Below are 20,399 nucleotides of genomic sequence, written 5' to 3'. Positions count from 1 at the left end.
TTACACGTATTTTTACAGCTGCATAAAGCTGTAACTGTTTGGTGGTATTTTTAAATGATAAGGGCCATCGGAATCTTCACTATTTAAATTGTCAAAAATTGTTTAAGGATTTTTTTTTTGTTTTTTATTGATTTTGTGAAATAAAAAAGGGAAGCGTTCGGTTTTTTAAAATGAAGATCAAATTTTAAAGAAAGTACAAATTTTGTTTTTAAGCATCAGATATAGTCACCATACAGTTTGGACTAACTCATTTGTTTTTAAGTTCAAACAAAGAAATAAATAAAATAATACAGTATTAAAATAATAACAATATCAATAATAAAGGAAGCGATTAGCTATGAGGTTAGCATACTGGACTCCCACGCGGAGGTGCCGGGTTCGAATCCAGCTGCTGACCCTTAGATTTTCTCTTCCTAGGAGCTTCTTACAGCTCTCGGTCCGGTGATGGATAGTGTTGCCTGTAACGAGAGAACACTGTCCGGCGGCCGTACAGTGCACTGAAAAAAGCTCCGGGCGCCAATAACCTTAGATGTTGACGCGCCTTAAATCATTAAAAAAAAAATAATAATAACAATAACAATAATAATTTTCTTTGTATTTTTCCAGACCCCAACATTCAAGAGACCGGGGAACAAATGGAAAAATCTTCGTACGGTACATATAATTGTTGTTACGAAGAATGCAATCAGGGTGATATATGTATAAGAGGTGCTTGTAATGAAGAAGATATTTCAACAATATCAACAACAACAACAACAACGACAACAATATCAAAATCTTCATCAACATGTTTATCTAAAACAATGTTTACTTCTTCAATATTCACCCTGTCGCTCACTTCGCTAATTATATACAGGACTAGACTTATCATATAGCACTTACTCACATAAAAAGGCTCATCATCATCATTATTATTGTTATTATTGTTTGTTTCACTTTATCATTTTTCATTAAAGATATAAATAGAAAATATTATTATTGACAAGAACGAGAAAGGGGTTAAGTTTTAAAATCAAAATACTAATTGATGGGTTTGAAAAGTATACATATTTTATAGTAATAAAATTAAATAAAAATAGTAATGAAAATAATATTTGAAAAGGAAAACTTTGTTTTTACAATATTCTATATTGTATTAAAAATTATTTACTTAATTTGTCACAATATTGTAATAACAAAGATTGAAAAATGAAACTAAAACTAATAAACAAACTTGTGTATGAACAACCAGTATTTATTTCAAGTGTACTTCTTTGTGGCCTTTCGAACTAATTTGAGAAATGTAGTTTGTTTTTTTTTAATTAATTAATTAATTAATATTTGCTGGGCAAAAAAAAAAAGAAAAAACAAACTAATGCAGACATTTCTCTTTTTTTTAAGAAAAGATAAAATAATTAAAAAAAAAAAAAAACACTAATTGTAATATGTTTCTCTAAATTAGTTGGTAAACATGGGGAGGGGAGAAAAAAACAAACTCAGCCATTTTTAATTTATAAACAAATTTACAAAATAACAAATTTATTTAAAAATTGTAAATAAAAAATAATAATTTTAGCTTTAGTCCCTTTTTTAATAACTTAATTTTTTAGTGTGCATATATATCTTAATGAAAAATGAATGGTGTTACAAGTTTAGTTTTTTTTTTAATAAAAAAAAAAGATGGCATCTTTATTAAAAGAAGCATTAACAAAGAAGTTAATACAAGTTATTAAAAAACAAATTAATAAATAAAATTAAAAAAAAAAATTGATCGGAATAAATAATAAAATATGTGAAGTGCATAAGTGATAAATATGAAAATAATTGAGGACTTTTTTAATTAAAAGAAGAAATAATGATAATAATTATTATTTCTGTGTTAATTACGAGTAAAGTGGACTCATAACAGCAACAAAATTATTTAAAAAAAAGAAGTAATTAATAAATAATTAAAAAAAAAAAAAATTAATATGGTGCCTGAGTGTTCAATAAAGGCAATAATGCCTTTTTTGGTTATGAAAAAATAAATAAATAAAAATAAAATTTACAATTTGTGTGAAGCATCAAATAATTATTAAAGAAAATGTACTATTTGGTGTGATATGGCGGAATATTTAAAAAAAAAAACATGGATTTAAAAAAAACAAAAGACTATTAATTGTGAAATTTTTAATAAAAAAAATGTTTTAAACAAATGGAAAAACTTGTTAACCTCGAAGTTTTTTAGATGACAGGATTTGTGTGTGAGTGTTCATATTTTTAAGTTTTTAGTTTTTAAAGAAAAAATAATAATATATTAGTTGAAAAAAAAATATGTCCAACCCGATATTTAAAAAAAAAATAAAAAAGTAAAATAATAATAATAATAAAGCAAAATAACAAATTGTAGCTTTCAAAAATATTACAATAAATCATAGTTAATTTTTATAATTATCATTATTTATTTATTTTTTTGTTTCATTATTAAATGGGATGCCTCTAAGCGATGATTTTGTTAAAGGGTACAAAATTCTGGGAATACTCCAGCCTTTATTGTTGTTCATTAATTGTTCACGTTAATCATTTAAATTCGTTTTAATATCTTCTTTTATTGCTGGCTCAATGTTTGGACCTGATAGCTAGAAGTAGACTTGCACTTAGCTGTAGCCTGTGTTTTAATTAAATAGAGAACCTCTACATCTAGGGTCTACTTGGTAATTTCCTCCTACAAGTCCCCCAAAAAAATCTGTAAAATTCTGCATGGGTGAGTCTTCCAAAAATGATCAAACAACAAGCAACTTCGATTCGTTTGGAATCTCTCTCTCTCTCCACAAGATAGGCATTAAGAGCACAAAAATTATATTCAGGTGTCTTATTTATGGTTTTTTTTTTTTTTTTTACCTGATTTAAGAGAGATGATTCTACAAAAAATTTTTATGGTAAACTATGCGAGGATCTAAGAAGCCAAGATTATGCGAAGTTAGAGACGAGACTGGCGATTTTTTTTAGCGCGTTCTCGAAAAAAAAATTTTAAATTCAAAATCAAAAAAACCAAATCTTTCATTATAACCCTATTTTTCGTAAAGGATGATTTAATTAAGGATTAAAAAAGAGAATACAGGGAAATAGTACAACAGAAGAATGTAGCCAATTTGTCTTCACATTTGCAGATTAAGTGTTGCCAACAGATAACGAAGAGGAATTCAATAAAACTTTTTTATAATAATCTAGGACAGAGTTACCAATTGATAATCAAAAATATTTGGTAGCTTGTTGCAATAAAGGCTATATAATAGCTAAAAGAAGCAATCACTGCTGACTTGATAATCGCTACGGCTATTATTATCTCATTAAAAAAAACTTTTGAGAAACAGATGGAACCAATGAAATTATAATGGCATTTGCAACCCAATCTTATGTATGGATGCAATGTACAGGTATCAAAACCATTGGGCTTTGGTAATATATAATATGAATAGAGACCAGGACAGTAGGGCGCAATCAAAAGTGAAACCCTCGTTCGACTAATCAAGGGTTACTCAATAGAGCGATGAAGAGTCTGGAAAAACTAAGACAATCAAAAAATAATAATAATAACCTTGGCAGCTATAACCTCCAAAGAGATGTACTGAAAAATTTGAGGGACATTTTGGAGTCCTGATGTATAATCACCGGGTGGTAGATGATGAGGTCTAAAGTATGTACCATTTCTTGTTTTTTTTTTTTGACGCAAACTAAAAGCAAAGCGAACCTCAGCCTTAATGATTCATATTACAAACCGTTTTGGAGCCTTCCAAGTGTTATACCATACGTAGCTGGTAATAACCACACTGTCCATCGCTACGTCCTATAGAGATGATCAAGAAGTAAGCATGGTACCTCTGATTGAATTCCTCTTCTCTTTGTTCTTGTTAAAAATTTAAAGTTAGCCCAAATTTATGATTTACTACTAGTAAGACATACACTTGAATAGCAACTAACAGTAGAATTTCACTGATTTTGTTCAATATTCACTCATAAATAGTCAGTGTGGAGCGTGGAATAAATATTTGTAAATGAAATCGAACCATTTCAAAGCAAATTGATTGATCAACCTCTGACAACAGAAGAAAATCCGAAACGAGATTTGGGAAATAGAAGAATAAAAATTTACTACAATCGTTCCTTTTCGATTTTGTGTTTTATAACTTAACGAAGTGATTCTTTTTAAAATATTACTTTAATTTATTTTCTGTGATTACTTCTAACTGAAACTTTGACCTACAAAGCTTTCCATTCAAATCCGATTCAAGGATACAACTTTAAAATAAATAAAAGGAATGATCTTCTTTATAATTTGTCCTTACTTGTATTGTTTCATCTCTCTACTATAATTTTAAACATTTGTGTGTAAAACAACAATGTTAAGGGAAAACTAATTTAAGTTTAAGGACAGCCTAATTTCGTGAGACTATGAACAATGTTCTCTCTGTCTTCAGTGAAAGCTGGTAGGTTGACTCACTAGAAAAATAAGCCTATCCTTTCCGAAAAAGCAACTACCTAATTAAGTGAAACAAAGCTTAGTAACAGGAATTCTTCGAAATTTCAAACGGGATTGAATTATTTAATTTACAATTCTGTTTCGAATTATCTGGAGTTTTGTATTAAACACAATCAGAAGAGCAGAGAAGCTTGAATTCAGGTGGTAAAACGGCGATCATACTTTAAATGTGGCCACTGTAGCTGTACAGCTATCGATGTATCGTGATACTGGTTCGATGGCCGATCTTAGCATTGGTATTTTTTTTTTGTTATGGTATAACTAGAGGGGGGGGGGGAATTGCAATAATGTCTCTACCTCCATCCTAGGTGCATGAAAATGTGAATTAGTTCACGTTTTTCATGTATATGAATAGCTAAAACGAATTCCAGTTTCAGTAATAGCTTAAAAGTATGAGATTATGAAAATTAAGAAATGCTCAGTAAAAGTGAGGAAAGGCTGAAATACCTTTTGTGAATGAATTTACCCTCTAAAACAAAACATTATCTTTGACGTCCACATAATAATAATAATAATAAAAATAAATATCTCCATTTACAGTTTTTTGTTAAACAGCTGAAAGCTACAATCTTGTTAAGAAGCTAAATAGAATTGGTAACACATAGGACACATTGTTAGTTTGCCTAAAATAAATGGACACCAAAAAATTTAAAAAGAACAAAAAATAAAATCGGGGCTGGGATACACACAATTAAATATTTTGTAATATTTTTTTGGTTTAATAAAAAGCAAAGAGAAGAATATGTAGGTACATGAAAAGAAAAAGAAAACATTCCTTCTCAGTCAAAACTAATTAATAATTGCACTTGTTCCACAAATTAAAAGAGTTTTACAATGTTGTTGAATTTTTCAGATATTATAATATATGTCATTGTTTAAAAATGGTTTTTCGAACGAAACAAAGAAATATTAATAAGCTTTTTTAGAAATTTTAATAATTAAAAAGAAAAAAAACAAGATAAGTTCCATCCCAGCCTGTCCCAAAAGTACTTTGTTGATTATTTTATTACGATAAAAGTTTTAGGTACAAAATAGGACTGAAACAGGAAAAAAGTTCCTTCTAATGTACTTTTAATTTCTGGAAAATTAGAAAAAAAAAAAAAAAAAAAACTTATTTTAAAGAAACAATGATTTTAATGGCACTGAAAAATCTTTCAAAATTTGTGAAGGGAAGTGTGTGGGGCGCCCAGTGAATGTTTGCTTTCACACAAACACATCTTGGATCTAGAACAGTTTTCTTTCTTTTTTTTTTTAATAATATTGCATTGAGTTAGGCGATAAATTTATTATTATTTTAGGATTTGTGAATTGTGGCGTAACCAAAGTTGGGAATTAAGAGATAACATTCCAAAAAATTGTGCTGATTTGCCTAATACTGGGGCCTTTTAATTTTTCTGATGCGATTTAGTTGAGGGTTAGGTCCTGTTTTGGCGAAAACATGGCTTCTTCAGTTTTATTTAACCCCTTAATGCACAGTTATTTTTGAAAAAGATCGCTATATTTTATACGATTAAGTAAGTGTTATAGCTTGCAATCCCATGTAAATGATAAATATCAATAAAACGATTGTTTTTCTTTGCTTTTCACATTATTTTCAATTCTCGATTATATTCGAGTGTGAAAAATTATAGCAGCATAAAGTACAACGCCGCTCGAATTATTTCGAGTGTGCACAGTTTGGTCAATTTAGCGTGCACGTTAAGGGGTTAATTTCCTCATGAATGTTTGGCTGGAATGTTCTTCTATACTTTTAAGTTGGCTGACCAGGACAGTTGCAGGAATTAGTTTTAATGATTGTATTTAATTCAATTTGGGTGTTGGACTTAGTTATTTAATAAAGGACAATTACCAGGGCTTGCTTCTGATTATTCTTTCATTCACTTGTAAGTACTATGTCGTAATAGAAAATGTTTAGCTGTATCCAAGTGATTGCGCAACATTTCTGATGAGAACAAAATATCAGAAGAAGGGAAAAATTAAATGTCCGCTTTGTGTTTCAGACAGCATTTTTGGTTTTTCAATTCCAAATTTCAATAAATGAGAGTATATTTTAGAGACACCTAAAACATTTTAAGCTTGTGTAAGAGATAAGTGCACGAAGGGCTTTCAGAATCAGGATGTCTGCTAAATAAGTGAACAACTTAATATAAGTTGTTGATTTTAAGGATTGTTACTTTTAAAAGCAGGAGAACCAGGTTCATTAATATTTTTAATTAAATTAATTGAACTGGAGGATATTTCTATTATCACACAAACTATAGTTTTAGATTCATGAGGGTGTCGCAAGGCTGACTTAATCTTTCAAAATTATATTAAAAAATATAGACAAATTGTTTTTGGTTCTAAACTTTCTAAAAATACAATGCAAACATCCTGGGTGCCCTGGGTACGCTAAATGTGGATATAATACAAAAAAAAATATATATATACGGGCCTAAATATTTATTGCAAAAAGAAATCCGGAGATATCGTACATATTGACTTTTTTTTTTATAAAAAAAAATATTAAACATTTGTGAATAAAAATAACATCGCAGGTTACTAAAAAAATCTAAACTTAAACGTTGTTCTTTCTTTCTTTCCAATGACAAATGTCTTATTATTTTAAATAACACAAAGATAAACTTTCTTTTAAGCTACTTATAAAGTTGGAAGTTAAAACGACTTATAAAGTTAAAGGTGACTTATCATCATTATAAGTAGCAATATTAATTGTCCTTTTAAAAAAAACCTTACTTTAAGCATTTACGTGCGCAGATATTCCTTTACAAAACCATTTTATAGCTGTAAACCAAAATTACTTTTGATTAGTAATTATCTGAGATTTGTAAACGTAATTTACTAAGTTTAGAGGCTAATTACTACCAAAATTCTCGATAAGAATCGAGGTCATTCGATTATGTACTATTTTGTTTTGATCGATACTGTTTTTCTTTCTTGCAATAATAAAACTGCCAGTTAAGAATTTTTCTATTCTTGCTATACTTGGAATTATTTGATCTGGTATAAATGATTAGAAATGTTCCGATAAAATTTGTTTTAAAGAAAATCAATAGTTAGTAATTATTATACGGCCACTTTTTTTTTTTTTTATAAAAAGACAATATCTATCAAAAATTTAAAACAAAATAACAAAGTGAAAACTTACAAAACGGATCTGTCCAGATATAAAGAAACAGTAAGGAGAAGAGTAAGTACATTCTGAATCTCATTGTGGTCGAGCATATAGATACTTAATGCACAGTTTAGTCTTGTATTTAGCAATACAAAAAATAAAAAGATTATCCTTAATAAATAACTCCCAAATAATGTAGGCAATTCATTTATGAACATCAAATTCAACTAAATACCGGTGTTTATATAAAAGAAAAATATTAAAATAAAATTAATAATAATAAAAAAAAAGTGTTAGAAGAGCAAATATGTTACAACGCTAGTGTTTACTAATAAAGATTCACAGTTTAGTAAATATAAGTTCCTTTTTCTTTTTTTTCCACTTAAAAGTTATGATTAATGTTAAATCTTGTTTTTGTTTATGTAGAATTTGAAGAAAACTTCATTAAAATAACGTAATTTGTTAATAACTTCATTCAAATGGTGTAACATACACAAAAATGCATTTTCGGTATTTTAATTTTCGAACCGCATTTACTTTTGGTGATAAATTCATCGAAAATTATAACTTAATTTTTCCCAAATTTTATAAATTTAGAATTCTATAAAAAGAAATTGAAGAACTTCAAAAATTGGAGGAACTTTAAACAAAATTTAAAGATTTTATATTTTAAATTCAAATGAATAAAATGTTTATTTATTTAGTGAAGAATTTTCTTTTATTTTTATTTTAATGATTTCCATAACAGTAAGTTCCCCTATGATGTGTTTTCTGGAATCATATTGGCTTTGCTTACAATGGTTGGAGTAAGGTTAGTCTTGTTTGATTGGAAATTTTGATGTAAGTAATTAAGGGCGTGGTGTTATAATTGAAAGGTCTCAATTTGTTAAAAACTAATTTATATTTTCAAATTATTAGCATTTGTTTACGTTCTCGTCCCTGACAACTAATTTGCTGATTGGACGTTAAGCTACTAAAAATATTGGCCATTCACAGATATGACTGATATTTACTCTGCCCACAGTATTCTGCCTTGATTTTGTTTCCTTTTCTTAAATTTTAATGCTCAATTGCTCAGCTAAGTTTCAGCGCTTAATTAAAATTAAAAACTTGTTCAATTCTTGCGAACAGTTTTCAAAAAGTTTAATGCATGTTTTTTGTTTTTTAAATCTTTCTAGTTCGCATTTCTAAATCTCTTAACTTAACCTAAGTAGAAAACACGATTCTGGTGCAAAGGGCAAATTAATTCAGGATTCTTTACAGCAAAATAATTATTAAATCTTGTAAGTATTCTGATTTATTTTGCCCAAAAATTTTGACTTGAATTCTTCTATTCTAAAAAAATCAATTATTATTAATTGATCTTCCAAATCTTCCAAATTGCCAACTAGCTTTCCTGTCATTTCCTAAATAACTGAATTTTATTTTTTTTTTTACTACAAACATGTTGAAATGCAAGTGATTTTCATTAAAGTTTTAAGTATAACTTGGTAAAAGATATTTCCCTTAACCTCTTAACAGTTCGTGAACTACAAAAACTCTCCTAATAGAATCTAACCTAATCTTACCTAATTTCTATTTCCAGCCCATTTTCGCTTAAGATATTCCTCACCTTACTGTCAATAAACTTGCCCAAATTTACATGCAGAAGTCACTGCAGTTCGACATACTCTTCTGCTGTTACACATCTTTAACATTTCGATGTCAATAATCTGTTTAAGAAAACAATCTTTAGCTAAATTTACTCTTAAAAGCTTTAGTACGGTTCATTATTATAAGTATTATAATTAAACGGTTATTATAAGTAAATAAGTACATTATTATTTAGGTTATAACCTAAAAACAATGTACATATTATGTTCCTTCGTTATGGTCGTTCGATTTTTTATTCACCCAGTTTTTCTTTCATTTTGAGGATAATAACTATTATAGTTTCACTACAGTGAATCGTTTGTTTGTGAGGGAATTCGATTTCTAGCCATTTGCTTGCAAAAGTCGAAACTTTGGTACATTCTGGAACGTGTAGATATTTGTTAAATTATTATTAGCGCACAAATGCTAGTTAAAAGATACATTTTATTAATCGAGTATTACATAAATTCTGATAATTCAGTTATATTTCCTGATTTTTATTGTTCGTTGAAGGAAATTTGTCTGATAAAAGCGCTTTTTTCAACTTGTTTTCAACATTTATCTGTTCTATTTTTATTAAACAGTAAACTGGACAGTGGTGTAATCTGTTGATTTAACAACTAAACTATTATTTACAAATACACATTATAGTGGAACAAACTGTTATAAAACAATAATGGTGTGCAGTAAAAAAAAAGAGCATAAAAATTTAGTAAAATCCATTGGAAATATGAAAATTATAACACCAATTTTCACTGCTTTAAATTAAATTGAAGTAAAAATTTATTAAAAAAAAAATGGAGTTCCTTATTTGAATCTTAATTTTGTTTAGTTTTTTTCTTATTTATTAGTTTCCTTTAAAATAAATTTATACAATAAAAATTAGGACCAGAATAGTCTAATAAAACAAAAAAATAATCAAATTTAAAATCAGAATTAATTCAAAAAAAAATAAATTAATGTATTCAAGCAAAAAATAAATAAAATAAAGGATGGAGCAAGGGCAAAATTTAATGGAAATGAAATTAACGGGTATAATTAGGCATATTATTTCTATAAACACATTAGTTAGTTAATTAAATAATAATAATAATAATAATAAAAAGTGTATTTAGTTAAGAACTATTTTTAATAAAAATTATAGTGCGGCTTGTTTAATGGTGAAATTGTTAGATGTTTATTTTTAATTATTTTAATTGTTTGGGGGGAAGTGCAAATGTATTGATGCCTGTTACTGACAAAAATAAGAAAAGGATATTTCATATTTTTGAAATATTTTATTATTTTATTTAATGTTTTGATTAAAATTGTTAAATTTTAATTATGAGTTTAAATTGTAAGTATAAAATACAAAATAGTTGGTATTATCATAGGATGCATCGATTTATAATACAGATTTAATTAATATTCTATTGGTTTTAATCTTAATTCAATTGCCCCCAACAAGATGGATTTCTTTTCCTTAATTTTGTATCATTTTCATGCTGTTGGAAATTATTATTTAAAATTAATCGTCTTATAATAGTTTTATCTCGATACCTCCATTAAAGCCTACATTCCAAACTGATTGTAACAAGAATTTCGGAATGCTTTGACTTGAACTTGGAAAACTGCCATGATTGGTGGTTTGTTAACTGACAATTTTATTTACTTTTTTTTTTGGCCGGGGCCCGTAACTATATTGGTCTTTGTTAATACAATTGAAGAAGCTGCGAGAGTAATATATGTAATACGGGTAAATCTGGATTAAAATTTATGTTATAGCCACCTTTAATTGCACATTAAAACAATCATGCAAATAGTTTTGATATAGATACTACACTAATGCTTCTTACCGTCGTTTCCACTTAGCTTTGATTCCTGTTTCCCTACGCATTTAGCTTTACCAATATAAGATTCTTTTATATAAAAAGAATAACAAATTCTTTTGGAGCAACAACAACAATAACAAAGTTTGCTTAGAGTGGAGTGTATTAAAAGGTTATACCCAAGGTTTCATTATGGGTGCGTTCCACTAAGCGACCACAACGACCACGCTCACGACCGCGATTTTGCCCGTTCCACTTGCTTGCGAGCGTTGCGATCGAAAACCCAAGTGGAACGGACTGTGGGCGTTTTAACCGTTCATGTAAACATTACATATGGCGGCCTCGAAAATAAGTTAGAAGCTTGAAGAGGTTATTTTTTAATTTAAACCCCATTTATAAGCAGTTATAATAAACTTTATTAATTATTGGTAAAGTTGACTTATATTAAAAGAATATATATAATTCAATTTTTTATATTACATTTTAGTGGAGTATTTATAAAATTTACGTTTAAATAAAATTAAAGTGTCTTTTGTGGCAACAGTTGGATATTTATTAATAATGCTTCAGAAAGTTCTTTATCTAGTTCCGATGAAGAGTGGAATGTAATTTTACAAAATCGCAATGATAAAAAGCGAAAACTTAGGCCACGTATTATTAGCTATCAGAGTAATTGATCTTTATTCAGATGAAGAATTTAAAAGTTATTTCAGGTAAATGATTTTGTGTTATTCAGTGATTTAGTGTGTAAAGGGATAAGTAATTATTTATTTATTTATTTTTAGTAGACTTTCGAGAAACACATTCTATTATTTACATGAAATAATACTTTCATTTACATGAGATAATTTTTTCGGTCGCCATATTTTGTTTTAAAAATTGCGCCAATTCTGAAAGCCCACTTCGACCCAGCTTCTAAGGTGGGGCGTTGTGGTCGTTGTGTGAGCGAAAATAGTGACGTCATTAGTGACGTTTTCGCCACGACCACTACGACCGCGGTCGCCAAGTGGAACGCCTGAAAGAATGTTTTGGTCGTTGTGGTCGCTTAGTGGTACGCACCCTATGAAGAATCTGCCATTAAGGCAAGGTCACTTTTATGAAGCATTTAATGATGTAGTCGATGGCTACAAGTAAAAAATTAAAAATTGTTTTATCAAAACATCTAAAAATTGGGTCACTTGTGCTTGTAGCCATTTTCATTTTTTTACACACAGTAAATGGGTAATGTTTTAAAGTAAAGTTTTAATATTTTTTTAGTTTTAAAACCTTTTAAAGGTTCAGTAGAAGTAACCTTATCACTCAATTCTTTCTCTGCATTTCAGTATTGTGGTGGTTTGGTCGCCAAAACCATTGAGTTCTAAGAACACATAACCAAAACCCACACAAGTAGATTCTAATTTTCTTCGAGTATATAGAAACGAGAACGAGAGCAAATTAAGTGCTAAAATTCCTAAAATAAAGCACTTTCATGAAAGTAAGAATATTTCTATTTATTAATTATGTGATCATTTTCTTTCCAACAAAGTTGGTCGCTCGGTCTTTTGTCATTATTTATCCAATTCGCTTCTATCAGGATTTTCGGCAACACTAAACATCATGATTAGAGATATTTTTCTATTATTTTTTTTGTGGCACTTTTGCTTTTTATTATAAAAAGCAATGAAAGCGAAAACTTGAAGGTTAATAAGTAATAAATAATAAAAGTATTTTTGTTATCGATGCATCTGAATAAATGATAAAGAAAATAAATTGCATTAAAAGTTTCATTTCTTTAAAACAAAAAAGAACAGAATTCAGTAAAGAAAATAAATAATACTGCAAATATGCCATCAGTACAAGATAATTGCGTCCGTGAATAATTTTAATTTCTTTCAATTTTTGACTTTTTTTCCTTTTAATTTAATAAGCACGCCAACTACGATGGTCATTATTTGCCTCTGTTATTATGTTTTGCATTGTTTTCTTTATAAATCTGTGTATTTTAAGATTGAAAAGGCCTTATTAAAAAAAGAAAAAATTGTATATTTATCCAAATATAAACTCAATAATTATGTACTGTTATATAGGAAAGTATGCAGATTCACTAACCAGTTTCAAATATAAAGGAATAATAATCAATTGATTTCAGTTCATATATATATGTAAATACATATTGAGTACTTGTCCGGAATTTGTGAAGAGTACTTTTTGGTTTATGCTTTTTGGTTAGTAAATTAAAAAAAAAAGTAATCCATACATTTGATAGTGGTAGAGGTTATTATGTTTGTCAACAGATAACGCCTTGATTGTTCAAAAAACATTTGGAATTAATAGCCAATCAGACCTGCAAAGCTAATATGTATTGTGGTATTGGGTTCGATTCCCGGTCTTAGGCCTTGGATTTTATTTAATGGTTAATAAAAGAAATTTACAATAATATAGTTGGACGTTAAGCCTCGCCTGAAAAAATAGGCGATTACTTTACTTTTTTTTAAATAGCCAATCTTTAGCGCCACTTTAGGATTTTTGGCGGATCCAAAAAAAAAAAAATCCTAAAGAAATATCGGCTTCCAACGTACCATAGTAATCTCTTGTTTTATATCATGATTTCCATATCTCTATACTCTATCGGCAACACTAAACATCATGATTAGAGATATTTTTCTATTCTTCCAAGAATTTATGAAATTAACTTGCTTTTTCCTCGCCAGGGAGTTCGCTGTTGCATGCAGCTTTCTGGGTGTTGCAATTCCAAGGATTCCTAGCATTATATTATAGTATATTCCATATACTCTATCCCATTTCCCTGTTTGGAATTAGCCAGTTATAGGAAAGTTTACTTTATGAAAGGAGTTGGCATAACTCATGGATATCTCAAGTGAATCAACGATAAATTTGGGAAGAGATCAAAGCAATTTTTGGATTTTTTCATTAATTCAAGTTCAAGTTCACACATTCTTGATATTCCTGAATCAAACTTCTCTTTAAGATGGGTGGAATCGTATTTTATACTCATTACTCAAGTGATTTCAGGAAAATTAGTTTTATTTAAGGATTTTTTTTGGTTTTTAATATTTTTTTTTGGGGGGGGCATTGGCTTCCGCCATACAGCCAGCATCGTCTAGGTGCTTATCACTAGAATATCACTCACTCTCCATTCTTACTTATAAATACTTTCGCTTCACACATTCATCCCTCTACTATTTACAACTATTTACATAAACCTTACAGCTAATGGATGGATCAGTACTCTATATTCCTGCCATCCTTATAGCTTAACCGAAATTAAAATCACGTAATCCTTCTCTAAGCATTTTCTTCCATTCATTCTAATCGGCTATAACTTTTAAATACATTCATATTTCATTGCTAGCTCTGGTTAAGATTTAAGCACATAGATGTTGGTGGAGAATATTATGTCTTCGTAGCGAAATGGTGCATCTAAATACCTGTATAAGTCGTCAAACATTCGTTTCCTTTCTACCACATAACGTGGACATATCATTATTACATGTTTGAAATCCTCCTCCTCATTGCAATCTACGCAAAGAGGAGAGAGGACCTTATTGTTGATCCTGTGAAGATACGATCCACACACCGCGTGGTTCGCTCTCAGCCTGCTTATTGTCGTAACAACCCATTTATTAGTGACAGTTCCCTTAAACCATGGTTATCTAGGTAACTGATCCTACCATAGTTTTATAGAATCTCCCTTTATTACCATTACTGTAATCTGTCTGCCATTTTTGTAAGGCTACAATTCTTCCCTGAGTTTTTAATTTTTTCCTGAGAAATTACGATAAAACAAAATTTGAAATAGATTGATGGACAACTTATCAAATCATCCTTCACGTTTTGTCGCTGTTTATTGTACTCTTTTAAAGTCCCTTAAGATTTGGATTTTGTTATCTTTACCTTAGCTGCTAAACTGCAGGTGTTTTTTTTTTGTTTTTAAATACTTCCAGTAAATTAACCCATTCTTCCAAGAATTTATGAAATTAACTTGCTTTTTCCTCGCCAGGGAGTTCGCTGTTGCATGCAGCTTTCTGGGTGTTGCAATTCCAAGGATTCCTAGCTAAGTACTCCTTATGCACTTATGCAAATGAGGACACAATACACTACATGTAAACAAGGACACCAAGGTTTAACTGCCCATGGAAATGGCTCCGGCAAAGGGTGATAACCCTTTGAATCCAAGGTCCTCCGTTGTTTGGGGGGAACTGTGGTTAAGTGTAGGGCCGGACAATTCTATTCTGTAAAACCTTAATACAGTAAAGAAATCTCTATTATAAAATTGAGAAGGCTAGGAAGGCCCTTCATTGGCTGTAATGCCAAGAAAAAAGAAGAAGCAGATCGTGTTTCTCAATTCTATTAAAGATTTCAACGTTGTTTTAAGCTATAAATAGTTAAGTGGCAGAATTTTAAAACTTCAAACTTCTTTAAATGTTGAGGTTAAACACTAGTAATGAACTCTCGAGAATGAATTTCATTGTACTTCATTAAAATGCCCACCATCGGAATTTTTCCCAATTAATCCTTCTTTCCTCTACGTAATTCGTTTTTCTCAATCGTCTCCATTAACCAAAATGAGGTTTTATGTGTTGACTTGCATGTATAGCCCTACAATGACACTTCTCATCAGCCACAATTTTATTAGTAGGCTTCACAAAATACGTTTAATTTTTTTTTGTCAAAATCACACATATTTTCAAGTGCTGAACAGCATTAATTTATCATATAAGAGTTTTATTAAAGCCTAATAAAATTATCATTTAATAAAAATTAATAATTTTATTTAAGTCAAAATTTTGTTTTTCAATACATTACAACGAATATATTGAACTAATTGTGAATTATTAACAAATAAAACTTTTTTACCGATAGAAACAAATAATAAATAAATATAAAAAAAAATATTTAAAAAATCCAAAATCCTCAGCAATGGATATAATATAGAGTCCTAAAAGATAAAAGGGAAGCTGCACAAATAAAAGGAAGATAAGAATACATTATATATACCTTAAAATTATTTAAAAAAAGAACTATTTAATTTTTTTAGCCAAATCATTTTATGTATGAACAAAAGTATGAAAATTACTTACCTACTGGATTGTTTTTTTTTTTTTTACATTTATTTTTAAAAATCAAAATATTTCTTTCGTTATAAATATTGTAAAAAATAAGAAGTAAAGAATGATTTATCTTGTACATAAAATGATTATGTCTAAAATAATTTAACTGTACAGAACTGTTGATTATAGTTGCCTCCTGTAAACCAGAAGAAAGAGTACATTGTTCAACTGTTGATTAGTAACAAACTATTTAAAGATAAATATATATAAAAACTTGTGAACAAGCGTGAAACAATAAACAAAAAACACTGTAGTATGTATGTGGAATTTTTTGTAGAACATTGTTTAAAAAAAAAATAAATAAATAAAGGAAAATGAAATTGTTTTTTACAATGTAAAAAATATATTTATACATAGCCCTATATAAATATATTATAAATAATATATATTATATTGTGGTGGCGGAGGTCCATTCTTGAAATTAAAAAAAAAAAAAATACCCACAAATTGTACATAATAAATAAAATTAAAAATAACAAATAAAAGCCTGGGGTAAATAGTTGGTTAAAAGTTTGGAAATAATATTTTAGAAAAATTAAAAAATTATTACAAACTTTTGAGGTAATTAATAGTAAAAAAAAATATGTGTTAGTTAAATATGAAGTGGTGTTTAAATTTTCTTTTTGAAAATGTCGTTCTACGTGTTTGTGAATTTAAAAAAAAATTTATTTTATTTATTGTTGAGGTTAATTTTGGAATCTATCAGCTAGCTGTTGGGTGTAAAACAGTGCTGGCAACATTCAAGTGATTTATTTTCTCCAGGTTTGGTAAACATTATGTAATAATATTCTCACATATCTTTAATCAGATTTTAGGAATAGAAAAGCTTATTATCGTGGAAATTCGAAAAACCAAAATTACTGATCACTTACTTCAAATGTTCATTTCTGATCTTATTTAAATTGAAAGGTACCGCCCTTGGATTTTTGTATTAGGCAGGGAGTTGGAGGTTATATAATGGCAAATAATGGAATGGCAACATTACAAAATGGTTGATGAAAGCGACTATTTGGACTTAGTGTACTTAAAAAAGTAAACACTAGCTTTACCTTTTACACATACAAACATCTACAGAACACTTTACACTAGATAGTTGTAAGAACCTATTGGGATTTGGAATAATGTTGGAGTTCTTTCTTTATCAAATCCAATAGCAAACTTCACTTCAACAAAATGGAATTCAAGTACTTTGGAATATATTTTGAGAGATCTGGCATTTAATCTGGCAAAATCAGTCTAGAGAACAGAAGCATGAGATCATTTTCGAAGATGGCGGTTTCAAAGCAGAAAAAAAACTACCGCAAAGTGGATCCATTCTTTTATATCCATGGAAGACTTAAAATTTGCAAAAAAAAGGATGTGAAGCTGTTCCTTAAAAGGTGTTAATGATAAATATAAATTTGAAATAATTAAGGAAAAAATAATTTCAGTCATTTCTTGACGGAATCAATATAGGAACTTTCAGAATTGATAAGTTTATTGGTCCAGAAGAGATGCGATAGTCGAAACTTTTCTATTCGAAGAACGAATCACATCTTTGGAGAGGAACTGTGATAATATTTTTGCAAGTACAAAAGGGGAGCTACGAATTTTTACCAAAAAAGTTGTCGATTTTATTGTTGTTGACAAATCAGCTAGAAGCTTTAAACCATATTTTTAGGTTATTCTTTTTATTTTTTTGCAATAAGTTTCTCGTGGGAATGTTTTATGGGATTAGTTCATTGATGGCTGAACTTTTGGGCTAATAATACCAAATGTTATTCTTAAAAATTTGGTTTGGGCATTTAAATATTTTGTTTTCAATTTAGCAATGAAAGTCTTGAATGAATATAAACTAGAAATAAACACTAGAAACTTACATTGTTTTGTTCGATTTTAAATGTTTTTTTTTTTTAGAGGCCATCTGGGCTGCATTGTTTAAATTCTATTTTAAACTAATCTGAGACGGCCTTAATTGTTTTTTAGTTGTTACGAGTGAAAATTCCTTGTGAGATTTTAGACATTGTAGCCTATAAAACATGTGTCTCGATCAAAAACACTTTCTAGTTGAAACCAAAACAATATCTGTTAGTAACCCATCCAGATATCAGTGTCTGTGAAGACCGAAGAGACAGTGGTAGAATATTGTTAAATTTGTTTGTTCTATAAGAATAAGCTGATATAATTCAAAATTAGCTTTTGATTTTTTTTTGTGTTAAACGAAAAACAATCGGAGAAGTGATAAGAGGACATCTGTAGAAAGGATGTTGGTCCAGATGTAAACAAATATCTTCGCTGATACGCACAAAAAAAAAAAATAAATTTGGTTTTAATTAAATATAATAAATGTTGAAATGTTAAAAAAATGGAAGTAAATAAAAAGTTGTAATATAGTTATTTAAAGTAATAATAACGACGGAGAAACATAAAGTCAATTTCCCTGTTCTTGTTCTGAATTTAATTGAAACCAAATATAAAAAAATAATGTTTTCTTAAGTTTATTAATTTTATTTATTTTTATTCAAACCAAAAAAAAATTAGACACCACTTAAAAAAAAAAAACAATTCTTTTGGCTTTTATAGATTTGCATTTATAATTTGCAAATTGTTTTGATGAAAAAAAGGGTTGGAAGTTTTTTAAAAAATTAAACGAAAAAGCAAAAAAAAAAAAAAATAAGAATCTTTTAGTTGAAAAAGATAAAACTTGTGTTAATTGTTGAACCTTTCAAAGAAAGAAGTGACACAAACTGAAAATATGTTATTGTTGTTGCAAATTTATTGTTAATCATAAGATGAAGATAAAAACTTGGAGATAACCACTATATTCCCTATCAGATTTTAATAATTTTATTAGTTTTAAAAAGTAAAATGTTTATTTACATTTTTTCGTTTGTATTGATTTCGTTTCTTATTATTATTTTTACATCGCATGTGATTAAATTAAAGTGAAGCTCATGTTTGTTTTAATGAAATTTAATCATCAAAACAAAGTGATAATATTTTCAAGCTTTTAAATCTAATTCATTCCCCAATTTTCAATTTTAGTTTCGTGTAACAGCCACCTTGCTTCTTGGTCTAACCTGAGTGCTTGCTGTCTCATTGAACGACCAAGGTAAAATATATTAGTAATCGTAAGATGTCCGTACATTTCCTAGCAAATAATCTTTCTGGATAACCTACAATTTCTCTCATCTTAGCACCAATTAAGTGAATCAGATATTGAGGAAATTGTAAAAATCATTAGTTAACTGATTAAATAAGTATCTACAATTTCCTAAATAACCCACAGCAATTTGGTGCAAAGCCTTTTTTAAAATACATCCTCCGAATGTTAACTGTTATTTTATACCAGTGATGGCGAACCCACGCAAGCTTTTTCACTCACCCACAATTGCTAGCCAACCATTTGTTTGTTTACGCGGGTTGATTTAGATTTTACTAATTGTGTGGATAATTTATATTCTATCTGTATTTTTTTTTCAATCACGCATAAACACAAAAGCAATTTAAATGCTATCTATAACCTTTAGTTTCGATCATTACAGTTCTAAAACGCAAATGACGACAAATGCTTTTATAGTATTTGAAATAAAGCAAAAGTGTTTAGAAAATATCAAATAAAATGTATGATTTTACTCATATTTTGTTTGTTAAAAAAATCGACAACCCAAAGCAAATAACCATATTTAGATTTTTCTTCAGATAAAACACACTTTTGTAAGGTTTTGTTCAGTTATGTTTGTAAAAAGAGATTTCCATAGCCACTTGTTTCGTCCCGTTTTACCCGTTAAGCCAACTGAATTTTAAAGATGAAAATATTCAGTTTAAAATTTTTAAACTTAACTCTTGTGCAAATGGGCATTTGTTACCCAAGAACTGGTCCTAAAAAAAAAAAAAAAAAAAAAAATGAAAATTTGGTCCACGTCTCAAAAAGGTTCGCCATCCCTGTTTTATACTTTATGACTTGTGTTATGTTAAAAGAATTGAACAGCCACAAACAACCAAGAATGATTAAGTTTAAATTGAGATTTGTGTTTCGTAAAGTAAAAATTATTTATTTTTAATGAGACACAAATAATTCTGCGCTAAAATTAATGTTCTTATAATCATGAATTGGGTGAATGTTTCAGACAAAATATTGTTTATAATGTCTCAAGGAGGCAGTTGTGGAATGCTGTTGGGAAATAGACCAGCTGAGTTGATCACAACAATTCATGTCAATAAAACATAAGCTGTCTGTTTACCTAGTCTCATAG

At 28.7% G+C, this 20,399-nt stretch overlaps 1 protein-coding gene across 6 annotated transcripts in view; it reads left to right on the top strand.

Moving 5' to 3' along the window:
• Mid1 (calcium-permeable channel component Mid1) overlaps nt 1–19,397 on the top strand; it is a 150,398-nt gene extending 131,001 nt beyond the window's left edge. For all 6 annotated transcript variants that reach the window (XM_074128383.1, XM_074128381.1, XM_074128379.1 and 3 more), the window contains one exon: nt 607–19,397. In XM_074128383.1, the coding sequence (XP_073984484.1) occupies nt 607–875 (269 nt within the window). In that variant the 3' untranslated portion in view covers nt 876–19,397. The remainder of the gene's footprint in view (nt 1–606) is intronic.
• Nucleotides 19,398–20,399: the final 1,002 nt, after the last annotated feature.

This window comes from Rhodnius prolixus, unplaced genomic scaffold, assembly GCF_049639745.1.
Source record: "Rhodnius prolixus isolate KJV_2025 unplaced genomic scaffold, Rpr scaffold_9, whole genome shotgun sequence".
NCBI lineage: Eukaryota > Metazoa > Arthropoda > Insecta > Hemiptera > Reduviidae > Rhodnius > Rhodnius prolixus.
The sequence above is the reverse complement of the archived record's forward strand: the minus strand, read 5'-3'. Positions and strand labels throughout refer to the sequence as shown.